The sequence below is a fragment of the Anabrus simplex genome, chromosome 6 (genome assembly GCF_040414725.1).
Source record: "Anabrus simplex isolate iqAnaSimp1 chromosome 6, ASM4041472v1, whole genome shotgun sequence".
NCBI classification, from domain to species: Eukaryota; Metazoa; Arthropoda; class Insecta; order Orthoptera; family Tettigoniidae; genus Anabrus; species Anabrus simplex.
The window spans coordinates 329,128,315-329,147,827 of record NC_090270.1 but is presented as its reverse complement, the minus strand read 5'-3'; the positions used below and the strand labels follow the sequence as shown (position 1 = coordinate 329,147,827).

The following is a 19,513-nucleotide window of genomic DNA, read 5'->3' as shown; positions in this document are numbered from 1 at the left end:
TAAGGAATATAAGTTAACTGTGAGTAAAAAGAAAACAGTAGCAATGAAACTGAGTAGAACACCCAGTAAATGTGACCTCAAACTTCATGGAGAGAGAATTGAATGTGTAGAAAGCTTCAGCTATTTTGGAAGTATTATATTGAACCAGGGGAGTGCTAAATTGGAAATTCAGAACAGAGTGACGAAAGGTTTTTCTACCAGGTACGAAATCTAGTGTGGGATAAAGCAGTTCTCGTAAAAGCCAAACAAACAATGTTCAAATCTTACCTCCTGCCCCTGGAAATAGCTGTGTGTTTCCCAACTGTCTGTACAAAACAAATGACTAGTATCTGACATTGAGAGCTTCCAGCTTCAAACATTCTTACCTTAATACACCAATAAAATAAATAAAAAATAGTAAGAATGACGGTAGTAGTAGTAGTAGTAGTAGTAGTAGTAGTAATATGTTAAAATAAATCCAGTGTGGGAATGTGATATGTACCATAACAAATGTTGGACATATTTTCATAATTTCTTAGCTTGAATTGCTACAACTCTGCCAGATCCTAGTACCGGTATTCAAAAACCTAGATGGGTCTTCTTGTTCTTCTAAATTTTATGTAGTGGTAGATTAGCACATTATTGAATTCTATTTGGATGTTTACTTTTTCAGGGGTCAATGGAGGAATGGTTACGGCTTCTGCGTCTGGAGGAATACGGCCCTGCACTCCTCCAACAAGGTTATAAGACTGTTGAAGATGTTACACAACTCACATGGGAAGATCTTGAAGATATTGGTATTGTGAAGTTGGGTCATCAAAAGAAAATTCTTCTTGCCATCAAACGAGTGAAAGATATCCGCGCAGGAAAGAGGTTCCCAACGCTGCAAACAGCGGGACTGGATCTCAGTAGATTACCACCTCATCCTGGACAAACTCAGGTACCCCAGCGCTCCTTACCACAAGTTACAGCTTGCTGAAAGATCTGAAAGCCTAAGTGTAGAGTATTTAGACAGAACATTTAATTTTCCTATTTACTGAGGGATAATTAAATCATTTTGGATTTGATCAGGGGAGGTTTAACTTAAAAATTATTCATCAGTGCTTCCCAATTCAGAAGTCCATCAAAACTATGTTAAAAACCCTATCTTAAAGAAACTGATATTTTAGAATGGCCTAAGTGATTGACCATTGAATATATAAAAATTTATAGACATGAAGCACTTCTATGGTTGTATTCTTGAAGCTGATATTTTGTAATGAGCTGTCTTCTAAGCCGAATTTAAAAGCTGAATTTAAAATATCCACAGAGATATTCTCAAGTTCCTCCCCAGTTAATGAGACTTATGAAGCTATCACATGACTGTAGATGAGCCTATTGTTCTTTCACTTATTTGTGTTGACCTCATACTTTTCAGGCTTTCCTGGACAAATTCCTGTGGTCAACTGTTTTTCAATTTTTGATCCTGACAGATTTAAGGCATTCAAGGCTTTGAGAATCCTTTATATTCATTTTTCCACGTTTCCCCTTCATGTCCTAACAAAATTGTTATTCAGTGGATTGGTACATGTACTATTTCAGTCATGAGACTGGTGATGTCCTTTCAATTGAATCAGCTGCAGTACTCAGGCAAGAAGGGAACTTGGTTCATTTTCTTGTATTAGTGTTATAATATTTGGCCTTGATTATTCCTATAAGAAGAAATGTCTTTATTTCTTACATTGAAGAGGCAGCATAATTTCTCTTGACAGTATTGGCCTCTTTTCAGTTTTAAAAGGAAATTTCAATTATTATTTTATTTTGAATAAACTTTATTCCGCTCTTCTCATAGTCAGGAAAGCTTACAAAAAAATGAAGGTGTTCAATGATATTTTAAAGGCACAGGAGATAATTGAGAACAAAACCCATCATTAGTACTAAAATGACAAGCTTTAAAACCATAAAGTTAGATCATATCAAAATCTTACTAAAACTACAACGAATAAGTTTAAATTTTGTTTGTATATGATGAAACTAATGAATTCTATATTAGCCATACAAATGTGTCTTAGTTTTGAGGAGGGCACACTTGTACTCATTTACTATTGTTTCTTTTTTTGAATAAAATGCATTTTTGAAATTTTTGGCACATACATTTTCAGGATAGTGATGTAAATGGCTTTCAGATCTTTGGATTGCACAGTATGGTCTCATGCCACTTAGACTGCATGATCATGTTGTGTTTAGTGTATGTGCCTCCCGTATGCCAATCGCCTGATGTCTGCAATCCTCCCTCATTGCTTGCCCCCCTTACCCCTTCATTTTTATGTTATTTAATATAAATATAAAAAAATATAAATACTACCCCTTCATGTTTATTTTAAGTCCTTTCTAGATTATGAACAATGTGCATGATGGATTTTGAAACCAGTCATGACAGAAAAAAAATGGTCAATGGATTCAAATCCTCTTGAGAAAAGTGAAACTTAGTAATTTTTAATTAGTTGATCATTCTTACAGTTCTATTTAAAGAGAGCTGAAGAAATGTGCCGAAAAGAAGGGAAAAATTCAGTATTTCACCCAATATGATTATGGAGGGAAAAGAAAGGGATAAATAATGGTAGACATTTGGATCTACAGTACTGGTAAATGATATGCACTTAATTCACGAAGAAAATACTATATCCGTATAGTTCTCTCTACAAGCCCTTCTGTGAATTCCTATTTTAGTGATACAGAGATTACAGTATATCGAAGATGTAGATTGTTTTTCTTTCCAAGTGTATACCTATTCACAGTTAGTGTTATATAAAATAAACAATGTATAATCACATATAAATAGAAGAAACCAGTGGAGAGCAGCGACTTACCATGTAAGAACGCTTGGATAGAGTACACATAAAAGAAAGTCATGGCTCCAAAATTTTCAGCTGCAGCAGTCTTCAGTGGAGTATAGAATAATAATGGTAGTAGATATTGTCGGCAAGTAGATGCTTTGTGAGGTAAAGGGAGTGGGGAGACATTCAGGCAAGAGAATGGGGGGTGGGGGGGAAGAAATGTGAATATGTCTTTCAATAAATTAAACTAAAATATTGATAACAAAAGTCTGAATTTTCCATGAAATGGAATATGGCCTTCATTTGTTCGTTATAAATATGTATTTCAGTTACTAGATGAATTCATAGTTTAACTTTCTGACAGACTTTTAAATAAGTATTGAAAACAAACAAACAAACAAACAAACAAACAAACAAACAAACAAACAAACAAACAAACAAACAAACAAACAAACAAACAAACAAACAAACAAACAAACAAACAAACAAATAAATAAATGGCAAATAAAAAAACCCACAAAACTAGATTTTTATATATGTATCTACTACAGAATTTACCCCCCCCCACACACACACACTCTCTCTCTCTCTCTCTGCTTTGAAATAGCTCTCTCCTGATTAAAGTTAAGTAATATCAGTTTTGAGTCCTGGTACACATTTTCTTTTCTGTCATGATGCAACCAAAGCAAAGAGTCTTTTAGTTTTGCATGTGTGGCTGTATTTGTTTTTCTCCTCAAGGAGGTGTTGATATCTACGCCTGGTGGGGGTTTGAACTCACCGGACGAAGGGGATTGTTACGTGCACTCAACGTTCCACGCGTACCACCAGCCTTGGGAGGTGGAGAGCAGCCAGCATATGTCCTCGTCGTTCGGCCATGTGTTTAGCACGAACACCACCACAGCACCACAGTTCTTCCAACCCATGTACTGTCCAGACATAGTTCCCATTAAGGTAGCCACTCACGCACTCATGATGCCAGCCTCTTTGATCCAAACAAATGTTAGGTTACATTTATGTGCATAGCTAAAGCTATCCATGTTTTAGTTTCTCTTTGATGTTTAATGTTAATTGGCAGATCTTGGCATGAATCTCACTCTGCATGATATTTTAAATATGCACTGAGTAGCCAAAAGTCATGGGAAGACACTGAATGTGATTTTAATAACGAGTTGCTCCTCTGTGAGCACTCAAAACAACAGCAATACAGTGAGGCATCAGCTCTATAAGGTGTTGGAATTGTTCTGGAAGGATCTAGACCCACGCATCTTGCACTGCTACCCACAGGTGGTCACGTGTTCATGGAGCGTACACCAGCATCGACAGCATCCTATAAATGCTCGATAGGATTAAAATCGGGCAATCTGGAGGGTCAGTCCATGGTTTTAACTTCACTGGAGTGCTCCTCCAACCACCTGTGCGCCACCATAGAGCAGTGACATGGCGCATTATCCTGTTGAAACATGGTATCTCCATCAGGGTACTCTAGGGCCAGAAAGGGATGCAGATGGTCTGAAGGAATGTCCACATAATATGCACCTGTCAGCACTCCCTGCAGAGGGCAATGGGGCCTAATTGCGACCATGAGAACGCCGCCCAAACCAGAACTGAGCCACCCCGTGCCTGGACACAACCTTCTCGACACCCAGGATCCATAGATTCACGGGGCATACACCACACTCTCATGTGCCCATCAGCTCGATATAACTGGAACTGGGATTCATCGGACCATATCACACGCTGCCACCGTTCAGTGGTTCATTGCCGATGTTTGCGGGCCCATGCATATCGTTGAGCTCAGTGTTGATGTGTCAGCAAAGGGACACGAGTTGGTCATCGGATGGTGAACCGTATGCGTTGCAGTTGCCTCCTTACAGTCCTGGTAGAAATGGATTCCTGTATCCCAACATTCAACTGAGCAGCGATCTGACCCACAATAGCCCGTCGAGAGCCCAGGATGGTGCTGTGGAGGCGACATGATGTCCATGGTCTTCACATGCCGCAGTTTACGCGGGTGGTGACATTAGCACACAAGTATGAAGGGTGAGTTTCCACCTCACCCCTCATACTTGTGTGCTTAAATTATCAGTACGGACAATGAAGCTGATAGATTATAGTGGCAGTGATATTCTCTCTGCGATATTGAAGATCCACCCTCGTCACTGTTAACCTCAGAAACCCGAGTTTGCGTGTAATCTCTGCAATGCTATGACCCATGCACCGTGCGCCGATGATTATCCCACGTTCAGAGTCGGTTAACTCGTGACGTGTTGTCATCGTCATGACACTGGTGTCTGTGACAGACTGCTCAGCTATGCCGCAGCTAGCCGCAATACTCAGGGGTCATACACGGCACATTTTCTAATGGTACGCCCCTTCCCACCACTTTAGGTCACTCAGTGTATATTATCACATTAAAGCCGTGCAAGTTTCTGTTTGTTTATGCACATTTGTTTGGAAACTTGGAGAATGTTTCCACCAGAAATAGCAGAGTAATTGAGTAAATTGTTGCTTTGATTTCACTTTTATTTTTACACTCAATAAAGGCATTGCATGAAAAGCATTAGCCTCTTCACATTCATTGTAATCGGTAGTGTATGATTTCCATTAATTCAAGTTTTCAGTGAAATATAGGAGACTTGTAATTGTTTTCAGATTCGAGGTGGTCGTGGAAAATCTTTGGAAAGTTTAGAAGACAGTAGTGAACGCACTCATCATACATTCAGTGCTGAAAACACTCAGACTTTCTACTACCAACAGATGGCACCAGGTCCTGGTGGGTGGCGGCCACGCAGCTACGATGATGGGGACATCACGCCAACCAACGAGGCCGTGGCTCTCCATGAGGGTGGAGGCACTCTTCCCCGGCCTCGAGGACTGGTACGACCCCGTCCCGTGGCCAAGATAACTGCTAAGACTCGCGAAGGTTCGTCGTTTGCTATTCCAGATTTTGAGAAGCCAGCTTTTTGCGGTACTTACAAGAGTTTACCAAGGGACCTGATAGATATCAGTAAATATAATTTAGAACAGTACTCTGGGGTACATTATTCAGCAGAGATTCAGCCTGCTGGTAATGAAAGTCCTCGTTGCACACCAAAGAAACGACCTCCTTCACCTCCGAAACGTCAGTCATCTCGGACTGGTGACTTGGGAGTGGACATTCGAACAAACAGTTCGGATGTTGTAATAGACTGCAGTGGGCCGGTACCTAAGGCTACAGATTCGCGGAATCAGACGACTGTGACCGTAGATCTTCATTCAACTACTTCTTCACCCCTTTCTCTGCCGGCATATCCCAGCAGTGATGAATTGGCTCTGTCTGGCGACACAGAAGATGAACTACCTCTTCCTCCTCCACCGGCACCATCGTCTCCACCTGGCCTACGAGAGAAGTTCGAAGGCCTTTCAACTCTTAGTCGATCATGGAGCACTATGCCTACATCAGATTCTCATTCAACTTCGTCCGTAGAGCAGGAACTGATCAACAGCCTAGCCATGCAGCAGTGTCGGAATGGCTCCGATGCTAGCTTTAAGGTAAATATGAATTATAACTGATAACAACAATGTAATTTTTTTCTTTTTTGGTGTATGTTTTTGTAGGGTTATTATTTCTTAAAGAGCAGAATTTACATTCCTTCCAACTTCAGTTTTTTAACTCTTCTGAATTTTGTGCTGTTATGTTCCTTTTATTTATATCTTCTGTGTTCTATGACATTTCATCTTTTCAGTTTAATATTTCTAATTGAAGTGGAAGTTGTATCTTTTGAAGAGTTAATTTGCAAATCTTCAAAATTGATGACACATGGGTGACTTACCCATCAATGATTCCTTCCATTCTAGTACCTCAGACAAAAAATTAATTTCTTACTCTTTGCACCAAGACAGCCCTAGATCTTATAGATATGAAATCCAGGTGAAGCTCCGGTAGTACTGGTATTTCACTGACAGACTTTGGATAGTGAGACTGTGAACACTGCGTACTTATCGCGAGCATGAGATGTCTTTGGAAGGTCCACACAGTGTTCATACCTTTTCCTGTGATATATACTTTGATGTTTGTGCAGTATAACTTGACAAGATGCATGCAATTTTATAAGGCAAGAGACTTCAGTAAATTTGGAACCTTTGTAAAATTAGACAAGGCAAAGCTGGGTATGACAGCCAGTGAGAGAATAAAGCCAATAATTGCTAGTGGCCACAGGGAGAGTTAAAGAAAGCTATCTGGATATATAAAACATTTCTCTACATCCCTATTCACTTATTTCAGAAAACATTAAACTTCTATCAACTAATCAACAGAAGCCAATATGTTCCAACATTATTAAAAAAAAAAAAGACGCATTTTGCTATAGTTTCCAATGTTTGCCAGTTATATAAATGGCCACAAAATTAATTTGTATTGTAATTAATATAATTGGACTATGCCATTTTATTATGAGTGTTATTTAAAATGGGGTGCTATAGGAATTACTAGGGAGTAGCAATATTTTGTATTTTATTCTCTGTTCTTCTAATAGAAATGTACAGAATTTTGAATTGATAAGTTTAGGATTATTATTGCTGTAGTTACATATTTTTGTAATATACCGGTAACTTTCTTGTTTATAAAACCACCTTTACTCCTTCCCAGGCAACTCTCTGCCTGTTGAACCAAGGGATTATTATTAGACTATTAAAATTACATGCAATGAATTAATGTTAATCTTATTGTCATGTCATCTGCTGTGTTTTGACAGTTTTATAAAAGAGAATGAAATTATTTTCAATTCACTAATTAAAAATGGACTTTTATAGACTTTGCACTATATTTTATTGCATTGTTTTGTATGGTATGACTTCTGCATCAGTTTCTTGTGTGAAATTGAAAGAAATTCACAAACAAATTCTGTTCAGTGCAAGTGAAATTAAAAAAAATGAAAATTCATGGCCCATTCTTTTAATTCCACGATAAACTGTATAGTTTATTGATATTAAGTGTTGCAACACTCCAAATTTGTTTGTGTCAACTACTCTGGTCTATTGCTAGTTGGTTCATTTCTCACATTTATGTCACATTATGATAAAAAAATGTTCAAATGTTTGCTACAGACCCAATCATTGTGACAAGCAGTCTGGCTTTCATATCTTTATTCTTTCCATTCTAATATCATCCTCCTTGATTACAAGATCTGTTCACTCCAGAATCAAGGCATACAGTAGAAGTCCGCTAAAGCAAGTACGGCATATAACGAGAACCCCGTTGTAACGATAACCGTTGTCCGTCCCTTCGGAATCCCTATATTAAACTTTGTATTATCCTTCGGTTACAGCGAGAGCCCAATCACCGGCTCATCCGTTACTACGAGCGATTATGCACGGTCAATTTTTTCCGTTGCTGAAATTTATGCACTCAGTCATACTGCATGTGATAGATCATCTTCGGTACCGTATCGTTTTCTCGCTATGCCCACCAGCGAGCTCTCTCATCGACATTCGAAGGCAATAAGTATATAGGAAAATATTTAAAATTTTTATTTCCACCTATTCAATACAATATAAGATATTGACATTTAACTTAAAACATTTTTCAAAAGTGAGACATGTTTCGCCTCATATTTTGAGGCATCTTCAGTCACTAATCAAAATCTTATTATTTCTGTCAGACAACGTTTCCAAATATTCTACAGTTTCAAGCCATCTTCTGTAATACTGTACCATCCTATGACGTCCTTTTCATCAAGTGAACAACACATGTTTTCATCACTACAATAGAGTTTTAGTTATTTCATGAACATTTGTATAAAAGCTGTAGAATATTTGGAAACGTTGTCTGACAGAAATAATAAGGTTTTGATTAGTGACTGAAGATGCCTCAAAATATGAGGCGTAACATGTCTCACATTTGAAAAATGTTTTTAAGTTAAATGTCAATATCTTATATTGTATTGAATAGGTGGAAATAAAATTTTTAAATATTTTCCTATATACTGAACGAAATTTTCAATACGGATAAAAATTATTTTCATCACTTGTAATTCGAAGGCTATGTCGGAGTCTATTAGTAATACCCGTCGACTGCTATTCCGCAAGGAAAATGAAAGGGGAGAACATGATTTTTAATAAATGCATAAATAAAGTGTCCAATAATCTTTGTTAACTCGTTAAAGATAAATGCTGAATAAACAATTGCTTAATTTTAATGCTAAATACCACAATTAAGTAAGAATGAGATGGCCCTACACCTCAAGATATGGCGGAGTGCATCAATGATTGCGAGGTTAGTTTATATTTTCTCGCGTCCGTGAAATTACGGAAAGGCTATTATCATGTAAATTTGTAGCGAGAAGGTTATAATTTCTCTACTGGCGCTTGAAGTATGTTTTCATCATACATATAGAGCTGCCTCTGTGGATCAGCGGTGGAGTGTTGGGCTCCGGATCCCAAGATAGCAGGTTCAAACCCGGCAGAGGTAGTCGGATTTTTGAGGGCGAAAAAAAGTCCATTCGACACGCCATGTCATACAATGTCGGAATTTAAAAGATCTCTGGTGACACATTTGGTGTTTACCCGACAAAATTAATTAAATCTCAGCCACAGACGCCCAAGAGGGTTTCATTTTACTTGGTCTGCCATCTAGTGGGCATAGAGTAAAGCGGAACGTCGAAATTGACGAGCAGATAGCCAGATGGCGTCAAATCGAAATGTCTGCACACGGTAGCTGAGGCCATACGATTATTATTATTATTATTATTATTATTATTATTATTATTATTATTATTATTATTATTATTATTATTATTATTATTATTATTATTATTATTATTATCATACATATAGTACCGTTAAGAGCCTCCGTGGCTCAGACGGCAGCGCGTCGGCCTCTCACCACTGGATACCGTGGTTCAAATCCCGGTCACTCCATGTGAGATTTGTGCTGGACAAAGCGGAGACGGACAGGTTTTTCTCCGGGTACTCCGGTTTTCCATGTCATCTTTCATTCCAGCAACACTCTCCATTCTCATTTCATAGCATCTATCAGTCATTAATATATCACTTTGGGAGTGGCGACCCCATCGTATGGAACAGCCTATATATGCTTCATTCATTACATCCCTGACCCGGTCAATGACTTGAAAACAGGTTGTAGGTTTTCATTTTCATAGTACAGTTAATTTTGGATAGGACAGTATTTGAATAACAAAACTGAAACGTTTGCCACAAAGTGCGATTGATCATCTTCGGTACGGTATAGTTTTCGTGCTATGTGCATTTGCGAGCTCTCGCGTCAACATTCGAAGTCGATATTGGAATTGATTAGTAATACCCATCGACTGCTGTTCTCTAAAGAAAATTTGAAATGAAAGAGGTTAGCACGTTTTTGTAATAATTGTGTAAATAACGTAGCCGATAGCAGTTGTTAACTAGTTAAAAATAAAGGCTGAAGTAAACGATCTCTTAATTTTAATGGTATATCTTATACTGAAATTAAGTAAGAATGTGATACACCTCAAGACATGGCAGGGTATGTCACTGATTTCAGAGGATAGTTTATATTTTCTCGCGTCTAGTTAAATTTCGGAAAACTATACCCATTTAAAGTTAAAAACTTCATCACTGATCCGTATTGAACTAATAGTTTCAATGCTAAAAAGAGAAAGATGTTCCACCTATTCAATACAATAACACTGTTGCACGAATCAGTGTAGCAACATATTTAATTTGATTCGTGCAACAGTGTTATTGTATTGAATAAGTGGAACATCTTTCTCTTTTTAGCATCTTAAACTATTCTCATGTCAATTTTTAGCGAGGAGTTTATCATTTTTCTACATGCGTTTCAGATAGGTTTTCATGATACATATACGGTTAGGTTAGGTGCTGCCATTTGAAGAAGAAAACTGAAATGTTTGCCGCAGAAGCCTCTGGAGTGATACCGTATTTCTCCGAATCCAAGAAGACTTTTTCTTTTCCCCCTCAGAATCTCATGCGAAAAATCAAGGGTCGTTTAGCATTCGTGGCTTGATAGTAATGAACACCACTGGCAACTACCGCAGTAACCACGCTGTTTCCTTTCACCCCCGCACACGCACACAAAGAATTTGTTGACAGTAAAAGATCGCCTCTTTATCATACATCGCTAGCCGTGGTGACTGGTTGTACTGTGCCTATGTGTAACGTCACTGGATCTCGGGAAATAGTGAAGAGAGAATGACATTCTATTAATATCTTCTACAAAAGCATTTCTCAAATCTGCAGAATGGCATCAAAACATGTGAGCCTTCGAATTCTTAGAAAGACCACGGCTACTCAGTAGCAGAGTTATAACGTGTCTGCTGTACCTGACGCTTAGTAAAATTAAGTTTTATACACAGCAGGAATATTTTCGTGATGGATCGTCGTATTGTAAAGATACGTGGAAGAGGTATTGCCGGCAAATTTTCAACAGGTTCTCGTCGATGTTATGATGTCAATTTTAAGTTAATGGGTATTAAATACTTGAAATATATAATAATTGTGCAGCCGCAAGAAAATACGGCATAGGCCTAACTAAAGGCAATATTCGGCGTGACCGTGAAAACAAAGATAGCTTAAAAATGCATGCTGCACAAAAAAATGCATTCAGTGGCCCGCAACAAGGACGCTTTAAAGAAGTCGAAGATGAAATTGTGAGGTATGTGCACAAAAATGCAAGGGCGGAATTGCCATACCGCGGTGCAATAAACTTGTTCGTTGACTTTCAAGTGCTGCACAAAAAGTGCATTCAGTGGCCCACAACAAGGATGCTTTAAAGAAGTCGAAGATGAAATTGTGAGGTATGTGCACAAAAATGCAAGGGCGGAATTGCCATACCGCATGCAATAAACTTGTTCGTTGACTTTCAAAGTCCGCGATTAAGACCTATATATCGCTAGTCGCTGAAGTTGACTGAATCCGGCAAGCAAGACATGCGTATAGCGACAGCCAGTTATATCTGACGCTGAGTGAAGGCAACAGTTTTATAGTAAGCAAGAATATTTTTGTGATGGATCGTCGTATTGTAGAGACGCATGGAATGTGTATTGCCGGCAAATTTTCAACAAATTCCCTTCGATATTATGATGCCAATTTTAAGTTAATGGTTATTAAACTTACTGAAATAAAGCATAATTGTACAGCCGCAAAAAATACAGCATAACGAAAGCCAATTTTCGACGTCTACAAACAGTCTAAAAATGCATACTGTATAAGAAAGACATTCATATGATTTTACAAAGCACTTTTTAAGCCGCATTAAAATTTTTTGAAGGAAAAAGTGGGGGGTCGTCTTGGATTCGGAGAAATACGGTAATTTTTTTTTTTCAGAATGAAATTAAACACACACTTTTGCATAGTATCGGATTTCGAAAAACAACAAACAAGTAAGGCGTAGTGTGGATATTATCCGTAAACACGCAAGTTTTGAACAAACTGATTGCCATAAATTCCCGATTTTTACAAAAAATCGGATATATATCGACAATCCGCTATAGCGAGTGAATTTTTCGCCGTTATGAATTCTTGCTATAACAGATTTCTACTGTATTTTGCAAATAAATGGAGAAATCTGCACAAATTCGTCAATTTCCCCTGGACAGTTCAAGATTGATCACATTTCTTTGAGGTTGTATTGGATTTGAGGTATGCAGAGTGTTTAGAAATTCCTAGTTACAATCCATTGACATCAAAAGCCTGTTGTTGGTTCACCTGTAGTGCTCATGCTGTAATGTGGTAGTTTTGGAGAGCATGTTGATGCAGAAGACAGTCCTGCCCTGGGGTATTTATCGTTTGGCAGCATTTGCCAAGGCACCTGTAAACACTTCCAGTCTCCTGGAAATGTTTCCACACATACCATATCATGTTCTGTGTAGCCCATAATATTCTGGCAATGTACCTCTGTGAGTAGCCTTCTTGAAGCAGTAAAAAAAAAAAAATCATTATCTGGCCTCAGCTACCATGTGCAGGCATTTCAATTTAATGCCACCTGGCTGCCTGATAATCAGTTTTGACATTCTGTTTTACTCTAGGCCTTATAGATGGCAGAGTAAACCAAGGAATATCTAAATATGTGACCACAGAGCAAGTGGCTGCGCGGTTTGGGTCACACAGCTATCAGATCGCATTCAGGAGATAGTGAGTTCAAACTCCACTGTCGGTAGCCCTGAAGATTGTTTTTCTATGGTTTTACACCAGGCAAATGTTGGGGCTGTACCTTAATTAAGTCCATGGTCGCTTCGTTGCCACTCCTAGCCCTTTCCCATCGCATCATCGCCATAAGACCTATCTGCATCGGTGAAATGTAAAGCAAATTTCTTTTTTTTTAAAGCGGCCACTTTTTTGAGCAGTGTACTTGCATCTCTCTTTGTTATAAGAGCTATGGACTTTTTAACTATACATCACTCTCTAAGTTGGGTCCTCTATTGTTATTATTTATTTGTGCAAGGTTCCTTTCTTCCTTTGTATTTGTTTTCTATTTGGTTGTATTTCATTCCCTTTCAAGTCTAGTGTTGGCAGATTTCTGTGAGCAAATATTGCTTTATTCTGACACCCTGTTTTCTTTGAAGAATTTGAATATTTACCTTTCTTCTACACCTGGTTTTCAGACACAGTTATTTGATATGGCATTTTTTAATTTCCAGTCAAGTTCAAGCACAGAGTCAGATTCACTACCATTTGCCAACGAAAATGCTGGAACCATTAAGCAGAGGGCAACTCGGCCACATCCTCAACTTTCAACCATGGATTATCCTAATTCAGGTAAGATGAATTCAAAAATTCGATTATGTTTAAGGTGTCTTTCTTTTTATCCTTAATGTAACATGCAACTTTCCTTTTGATCCCAGATATGTACAGAAAATGTTAGTGTCAATTATTATGATAGTTGTCCGGCTCCATGGCTAAATGGTTAGTGTGCTGGCCTTTGGTCACAGGGGTCCAGGGTTTGATTCCCGGCAGAGTCGGGAATTTTGACCATCATTGGTTAATTTCTCTGGCACAGGGGCTGGGTGTATGTGTCGTCTGCATCATCATTTCATCCTCATCATGACGCGCAGGTCGCCTAAGGGTGTCAAATCGAAAGACCTGCACCTGGCGAGCCGAACTTGTCCTCGGACACTCCTGGCACTAAAAGCCATACGCCATTTCATTTCATTATGATGGTTGAGAGTCTGTAATCCCACCTTCCTTAAACCTGATGTTTTGATCAAGAACCTCATTTTAAATGTAACTTAAAATCTTTTCAGTCTGTTGAACCCCAGGTAAATGCTGGGGCTGTACCTTAATTAAGGACACAGCCGCTTCCTTCCAACTCATAGGCCTTTCCTATCCCATCGTCGCCATAAGAACTATCTGTGTCGGTGCGACGTAAAGCCCCTAACAAAAAAAAAAAAGTCTGTTGAACACACTAGTTCAAAACATAATATACAACACTATAACATACATTTAAAAAACCACAGTGTTAAACAAAGAATGGCAAATTTCGTTCTACAACATTAGATTCTATCAAACCACTTCAAATCATGCACATATATGTACAATATTGTTTAACTTACGTTGAGCAAACTAGTCAATGATAATGAATTGGTGATGTCACGAACAAATAGTGAATGTATTAGTCCTCTATTGTCACTTTAGTAATCTATGGACATTTTTCTGTACTTACTTTGGCTGCTGTCGTCTGTTACCTTTAGCAACTGTATTTGGACTGATGTCAGTTCTTTAGCTAATTTTCAAGTTCTTTAGCTCCACTCTCGATCTTGATAGCTAAGCAGGGGGGTGAAGAGAAATGTTGTAGACAATAACTCTGTTCGTGGAGAGCAGAGGGGAAGTAGGTGGTGCAATGGGAAACAGATTTGAGCTTCCGGTCTGTGGTGAAAACTGGACTTATATTGACTTCCAAAGAATGCGCCCTATTATGCTAATTATACCTGCCACGTAAGGAAGGGTTACTTTTTTTCTCTCCTTGTTTCTAAAGTCCTGGTTTGTACTGTCTCTGTTATGCTCCTTGATCTTTACGGCTCGTGCTATGTCTCCTGATGTACAGCTTTTTATGTTCGTGGATGCTGTCAGTTCTGTTAATGCACTCGAGCTTCTGCAATGTTATTCAACCTAGTAAATAACATTCAAAGGAGAGCTGCTGTTTTGGCAAGGGTGGGGGTAATAGTACTTACAAAGGTGTTTTTCAGAATGTGTAGGTTCTTGTTCCAACCAGTCAAAGAAAAACCAACTCTTTGATACACCTGGTATCTATTAATTTCCATGTGGTTGTGGTTGCTCACATATTGGCATGACGAAAAGTCTTATTAGCACCAGGGTAATAATAATAATAATAATAATAATAATAATAATAATAATAATAATAATAATAATAATAATAATAATAATAATAATAATAATGGCATGTGGCCTGGTCTTTCGAGCTGACGCCGTATAGGCAACCTGATCTATGAGGATGGGGCCCTACCTGTGAAGAATTCCAGACACACACACACTCTCTCTCTCTCTCATTACCACTCGCTTACAAATGGAGTAAAAATAAACCCTGGTTTTCACACATACATAATACAAGACCAAAGAAACACATTTTGTTTTTTCTAGAAATATCTGCACAGGTGTAAAAGATCCAAAATTATAAAATCTAGCATATTGTTAAAATACACCAATACTGACAATCACACAAGTGAACACAGTTAAGTGAAGACAGTGAAAATAAATGAACATATAGATAATGATCTGTGAGTCAAGTGGTAACCTATTGGACTTCATGGACAGTGATTCCAATCTTGGTGATGAACCAAGTGCCTACTTTGCCTCAGACAATGAATTACCTGCGCGGAATGTGACTGTATATACCCAAGCAAGTGATAGTGATGATGTTCATATTAATAATGACTGGAAAGAAGGGAATGTTGACCAGGACAGTCCTGCACAGGCTCCACGACAGTTCCTGGACTCATTTAAATTCCTCCTCTCTTACACCACTCTTCATACACTTCGACGTCATGGTTTAATGAGTTGTGCGTAAGCAAGTCAAAGAACTTTGAATATCGTTCAAGATTATCGATAGACAGAAAACAGAAGAACGTTTTCAGAACATGTTAGCTTGAACTCTCTGTAATGGCCATGCCAAGATTAGGTGCCATTTTCGGTCTAGAAGCCTATATTTAAAAAAAAAGAGTGACGCTAGCAAGTTTTGTTCATTTTTTGAGGATCGCTCAGAGCAAGTCTGGCACTAAGAGAGTTAAACAAGTAATAAATATACACACACTACTAAACAAATAGACAATCAAATCTTCTTTGATCAGGCGAGGGTCAGGAACAGAAACACACAGACCAGACATGCTTTGCCGTAATGAAAGTCAATGAAATTTGGCCGAAAGCTGTGCTTCTTTTGTTAAGACTTGTTAAATATACAGATATGTGGCTTTAATCCAGAAATACCATAATACCGAATGTAATTAATAAATGATAATGAGCCACAAAAATCTACATTCATTAATTACTAAAAAGTATTTGTTCCAAGTAATTCGATTACTTCCTAAGGCTAATGTTTTCTGTATCCTGTCACTCTGTTTGTCAGTCTTTCAAAACACTGCTTATATTGATGTGAAGATTATTTTAATTGGTACTATTATTATAATATATTTATAATTATTTTCAGATTATGTTCCTCCTAAACGGGTCCAGAATCCACAAGGAGATCTTGCTGCTAGTCAGAAAGCACTGAGAGAGAGGTAAGCAAACATGAGAATTCCACAAAATGTAGTACTCCTCTGTAACGAGCAACTGGCTGCACTATTTGAGTCACGCAGTTGTCAGCTTGTATTTGGGAGATAGTGGGTTTGAATCCCACTGTTGGCAGCCCTGAAGATGGTTTTCCATAGTTTCCCATTTTCACACCATGCAAATGCTGGTGCTGTACCTTAAATAAGGCGATGGTCACTTCCTTCCCACTCCTAGTCCTTTCCTACCCCATTGTTGCCATAAGACCTATCTGAATCAATGCGATGTAAAGCACACTGTAAATAAAATTAAATTAAATAAAGCTTTGTATTGCACTAACACTGTCAGTGTATGAGAAAGCTTTAAAATTTATCACAGCACATCATCATCATCATCATCATCATCTCATTACTGAACATTGAAAATAATTGATGCTGTTTATTTGAAATACCATATTTAATTTTAAACGCCTTTTCTTAATACAAATATATGGTGCGACCATTATGTAAAGAATAAATTAAAATGGTAACGATTAGTCACGTCAGCTTTCAGTGACAAGCTTCCATGTAGGTGGAGGAGGTTGGGTGCAAGCATCAAGTATGTCTATTGAAGTTTTAGAACACTTGTTTAAATTGCTGCTTGATGGCATCCAAATGCAGGGAAACTTGCTATATCGATCAGTTAGGTTTTTACTGATTGATTTCCATATGTAGTTTTGATAGTTTCCTACACCCTTTTTGATATGTTGTAAAATTGAACCTTTAAATCCTTTTTACAAGCTATGAAAGTGTGAACATAGCTTATCCGGCATACTACGGCCAGCATAAAATGCTTAATAATTCAGAGAAAATTGAGAATGCTCTGGGCAACATAGTAGCGGATGACATTTCAGATGATGAAAACGTGAGGAGATTTTTAGGCCTACGGTTACTTACAGCCTGCCTCACAACTTAGGCTTAGGGAGCCTGTCTCTACCTGGATCTCACGACTGGTTCGAGGTCCAATGGGCCAACGTGAGTACAATTGAAGAGCTATCTGATAATAAGATAGCAGCCTCAGTCTAGAAAGTCAAGAATAATGGGCGATAGGATTTGTTGTGCTGACCACCCATTACCTCAGGCTGAGCAGCAGTCACTTGATAGGCCAAGTCCCGTGTCATGGGGGTCTGTTTTTCTGTCTTGGTCTACTTCAGATTTTACAATAATTCTTGATTGTGATATACATAACTATTCATACAATGATTATGTGGTGACATTTAGAAGTCCTGATCAGTTTATCTATAAGATGGTGATGATTAACATGATAAAATGTGGTATCAGTGATTGTAACATATTGCACAGTCATCAAAAAATACTTGAAAGAATCTTTATAATTTTTCCAGTCATAATACTATTTTTAGTAAGTTTAAAAACTCCTGAGAGATAATTTATAGCTTTACTAGCGTACAGAATCTTATTTGATTTGTATTGTATGTACTCCTCTGTAAGTGAACTTACAATATACCGTACTTACTTTGTTACAGACCTGCTACTCAGGAACCTGCCGATGTGTTGAATGACATTGGAAACATGCTTGCCAACCTGACAGATGAGCTGGATGCCATGCTGGAAGAAGAAAAGAGGCAGGGTTTAAATCAGTGAACACTTTTTTAAGTTCCTAGACTAGGAAAATGTCAAAAATGTACAGAAAACAGAAACTGTTAGATATGCTAGGTTGTTTGGTATACACCCTCCAAAGGCAGGATATCTGTTATCTGGTGGATTCATGAATATGAATGTCATGGGAAATGTCAACAGAATGGCTTAAGTAGCTGAGCAGAAAAATGAATTAAATTAGCATCTGTCATGTGTAATCATAGTGAACTATAATAAAACCCAGATGTTGTCACCTTTAGAGTTAATGGAATTACTTTGAAATTTGTATATACTTTATCTGTCCAGTTACATCATGATAAGATTGAGCCATTTTGTTGTGTGAAATTCTGTTTATGAATGCACTATTTTAATTCTGTTGCTGACATTGGAATGCCTGTGTAATAATGATACATTGAAAACACTACCTATCAAGTCCACCCATAATTTAAAGATTAACGTAAGTTTTCTTTTCCTGTTGTGATGAATTGGTATTGAAGAGAAAATTAAATACTAACTTTCAGTGGAATTATGTAAACATTTATTAAGCCAACCAAATGAAATATCCATGAAACATTGTGTTTGTTGTTAAATGGGATCGCAATTAGAGATCTGCTCCATTCCCACTCTTGACTTGTTAGATGTAATTGTTTTTGTAAAGAAAATGGACAAGCTTTTTTTGTTGCTGGTCCAGAGTATGCCAGACACAAAAACCTATATGTATAGTTTATAATTAACTTGTAGATTTTTGTACAAAATCAGTGCTGTATAATGCATCATTAATTAGTACTGTAGTTGTTAGTGGAGTACTAGGACAGAGAGACAGTTATGGCAGTTCAGTCAACCGAGCCATACGCACACATATTTGAGGGAACATTCCTAAATTTTACAACTGAGTATCACCTTCTCCAGTTTACTCAACTTGTCTATGTTCACCCTGTTAGAATAAACCATGTATATATATATACAAAGAAAAACATAAAAATTTAAAGAGAGATTTGGTTTGTTTTTATTTCACAGTGCCTTATCCAGTGTATTTCCCATCAATTGTTCTTGATTTTATATCTTTCCATGTAAAAGAAGTGTGGTTTTTTTCATCTGGATTCTTTGGATGAATGGGCAGTTTTGAGGGCTTTGGTCCAGAGGGCCCTGGATTTGATTCCCAGCCAGGATTCCCCAAGTGTGCACACTCAGCACATCACAGCACACTACCAACCACCTCAAAAACCTGCAATAGTGAATACATCCCTCCTCAAACGGTCAGCATCAGGAAGGGCATTCAGCTCCATATGTATGATACATTTCGCATCAGTGACCCCACCACGGTGTGGGAAAAGCGGCAGAAGAAGGTGATGAACTGGATTCTTTGGATAC

At 37.9% G+C, this 19,513-nt stretch overlaps 1 protein-coding gene across 4 annotated transcripts in view; it reads left to right on the top strand.

Moving 5' to 3' along the window:
- ckn (CRK like proto-oncogene, adaptor protein) overlaps positions 1-19,136 on the top strand; it is a 653,887-nt gene extending 634,751 nt beyond the window's left edge. For 3 of the 4 annotated variants that reach the window (XM_068228464.1, XM_068228462.1, XM_068228465.1), the window contains exons 8-13: positions 653-919; positions 3,534-3,746; positions 5,448-6,326; positions 13,427-13,544; positions 16,447-16,519; positions 18,031-19,136. In XM_068228464.1, the coding sequence (XP_068084565.1) occupies positions 653-919; positions 3,534-3,746; positions 5,448-6,326; positions 13,427-13,544; positions 16,447-16,519; positions 18,031-18,148 (1,668 nt within the window). In that variant the 3' untranslated portion in view covers positions 18,149-19,136. The remainder of the gene's footprint in view (positions 1-652; positions 920-3,533; positions 3,747-5,447; positions 6,327-13,426; positions 13,545-16,446; positions 16,520-18,030) is intronic. The other variant, XM_068228463.1, reaches the window with a different exon arrangement.
- Positions 19,137-19,513: the final 377 nt, after the last annotated feature.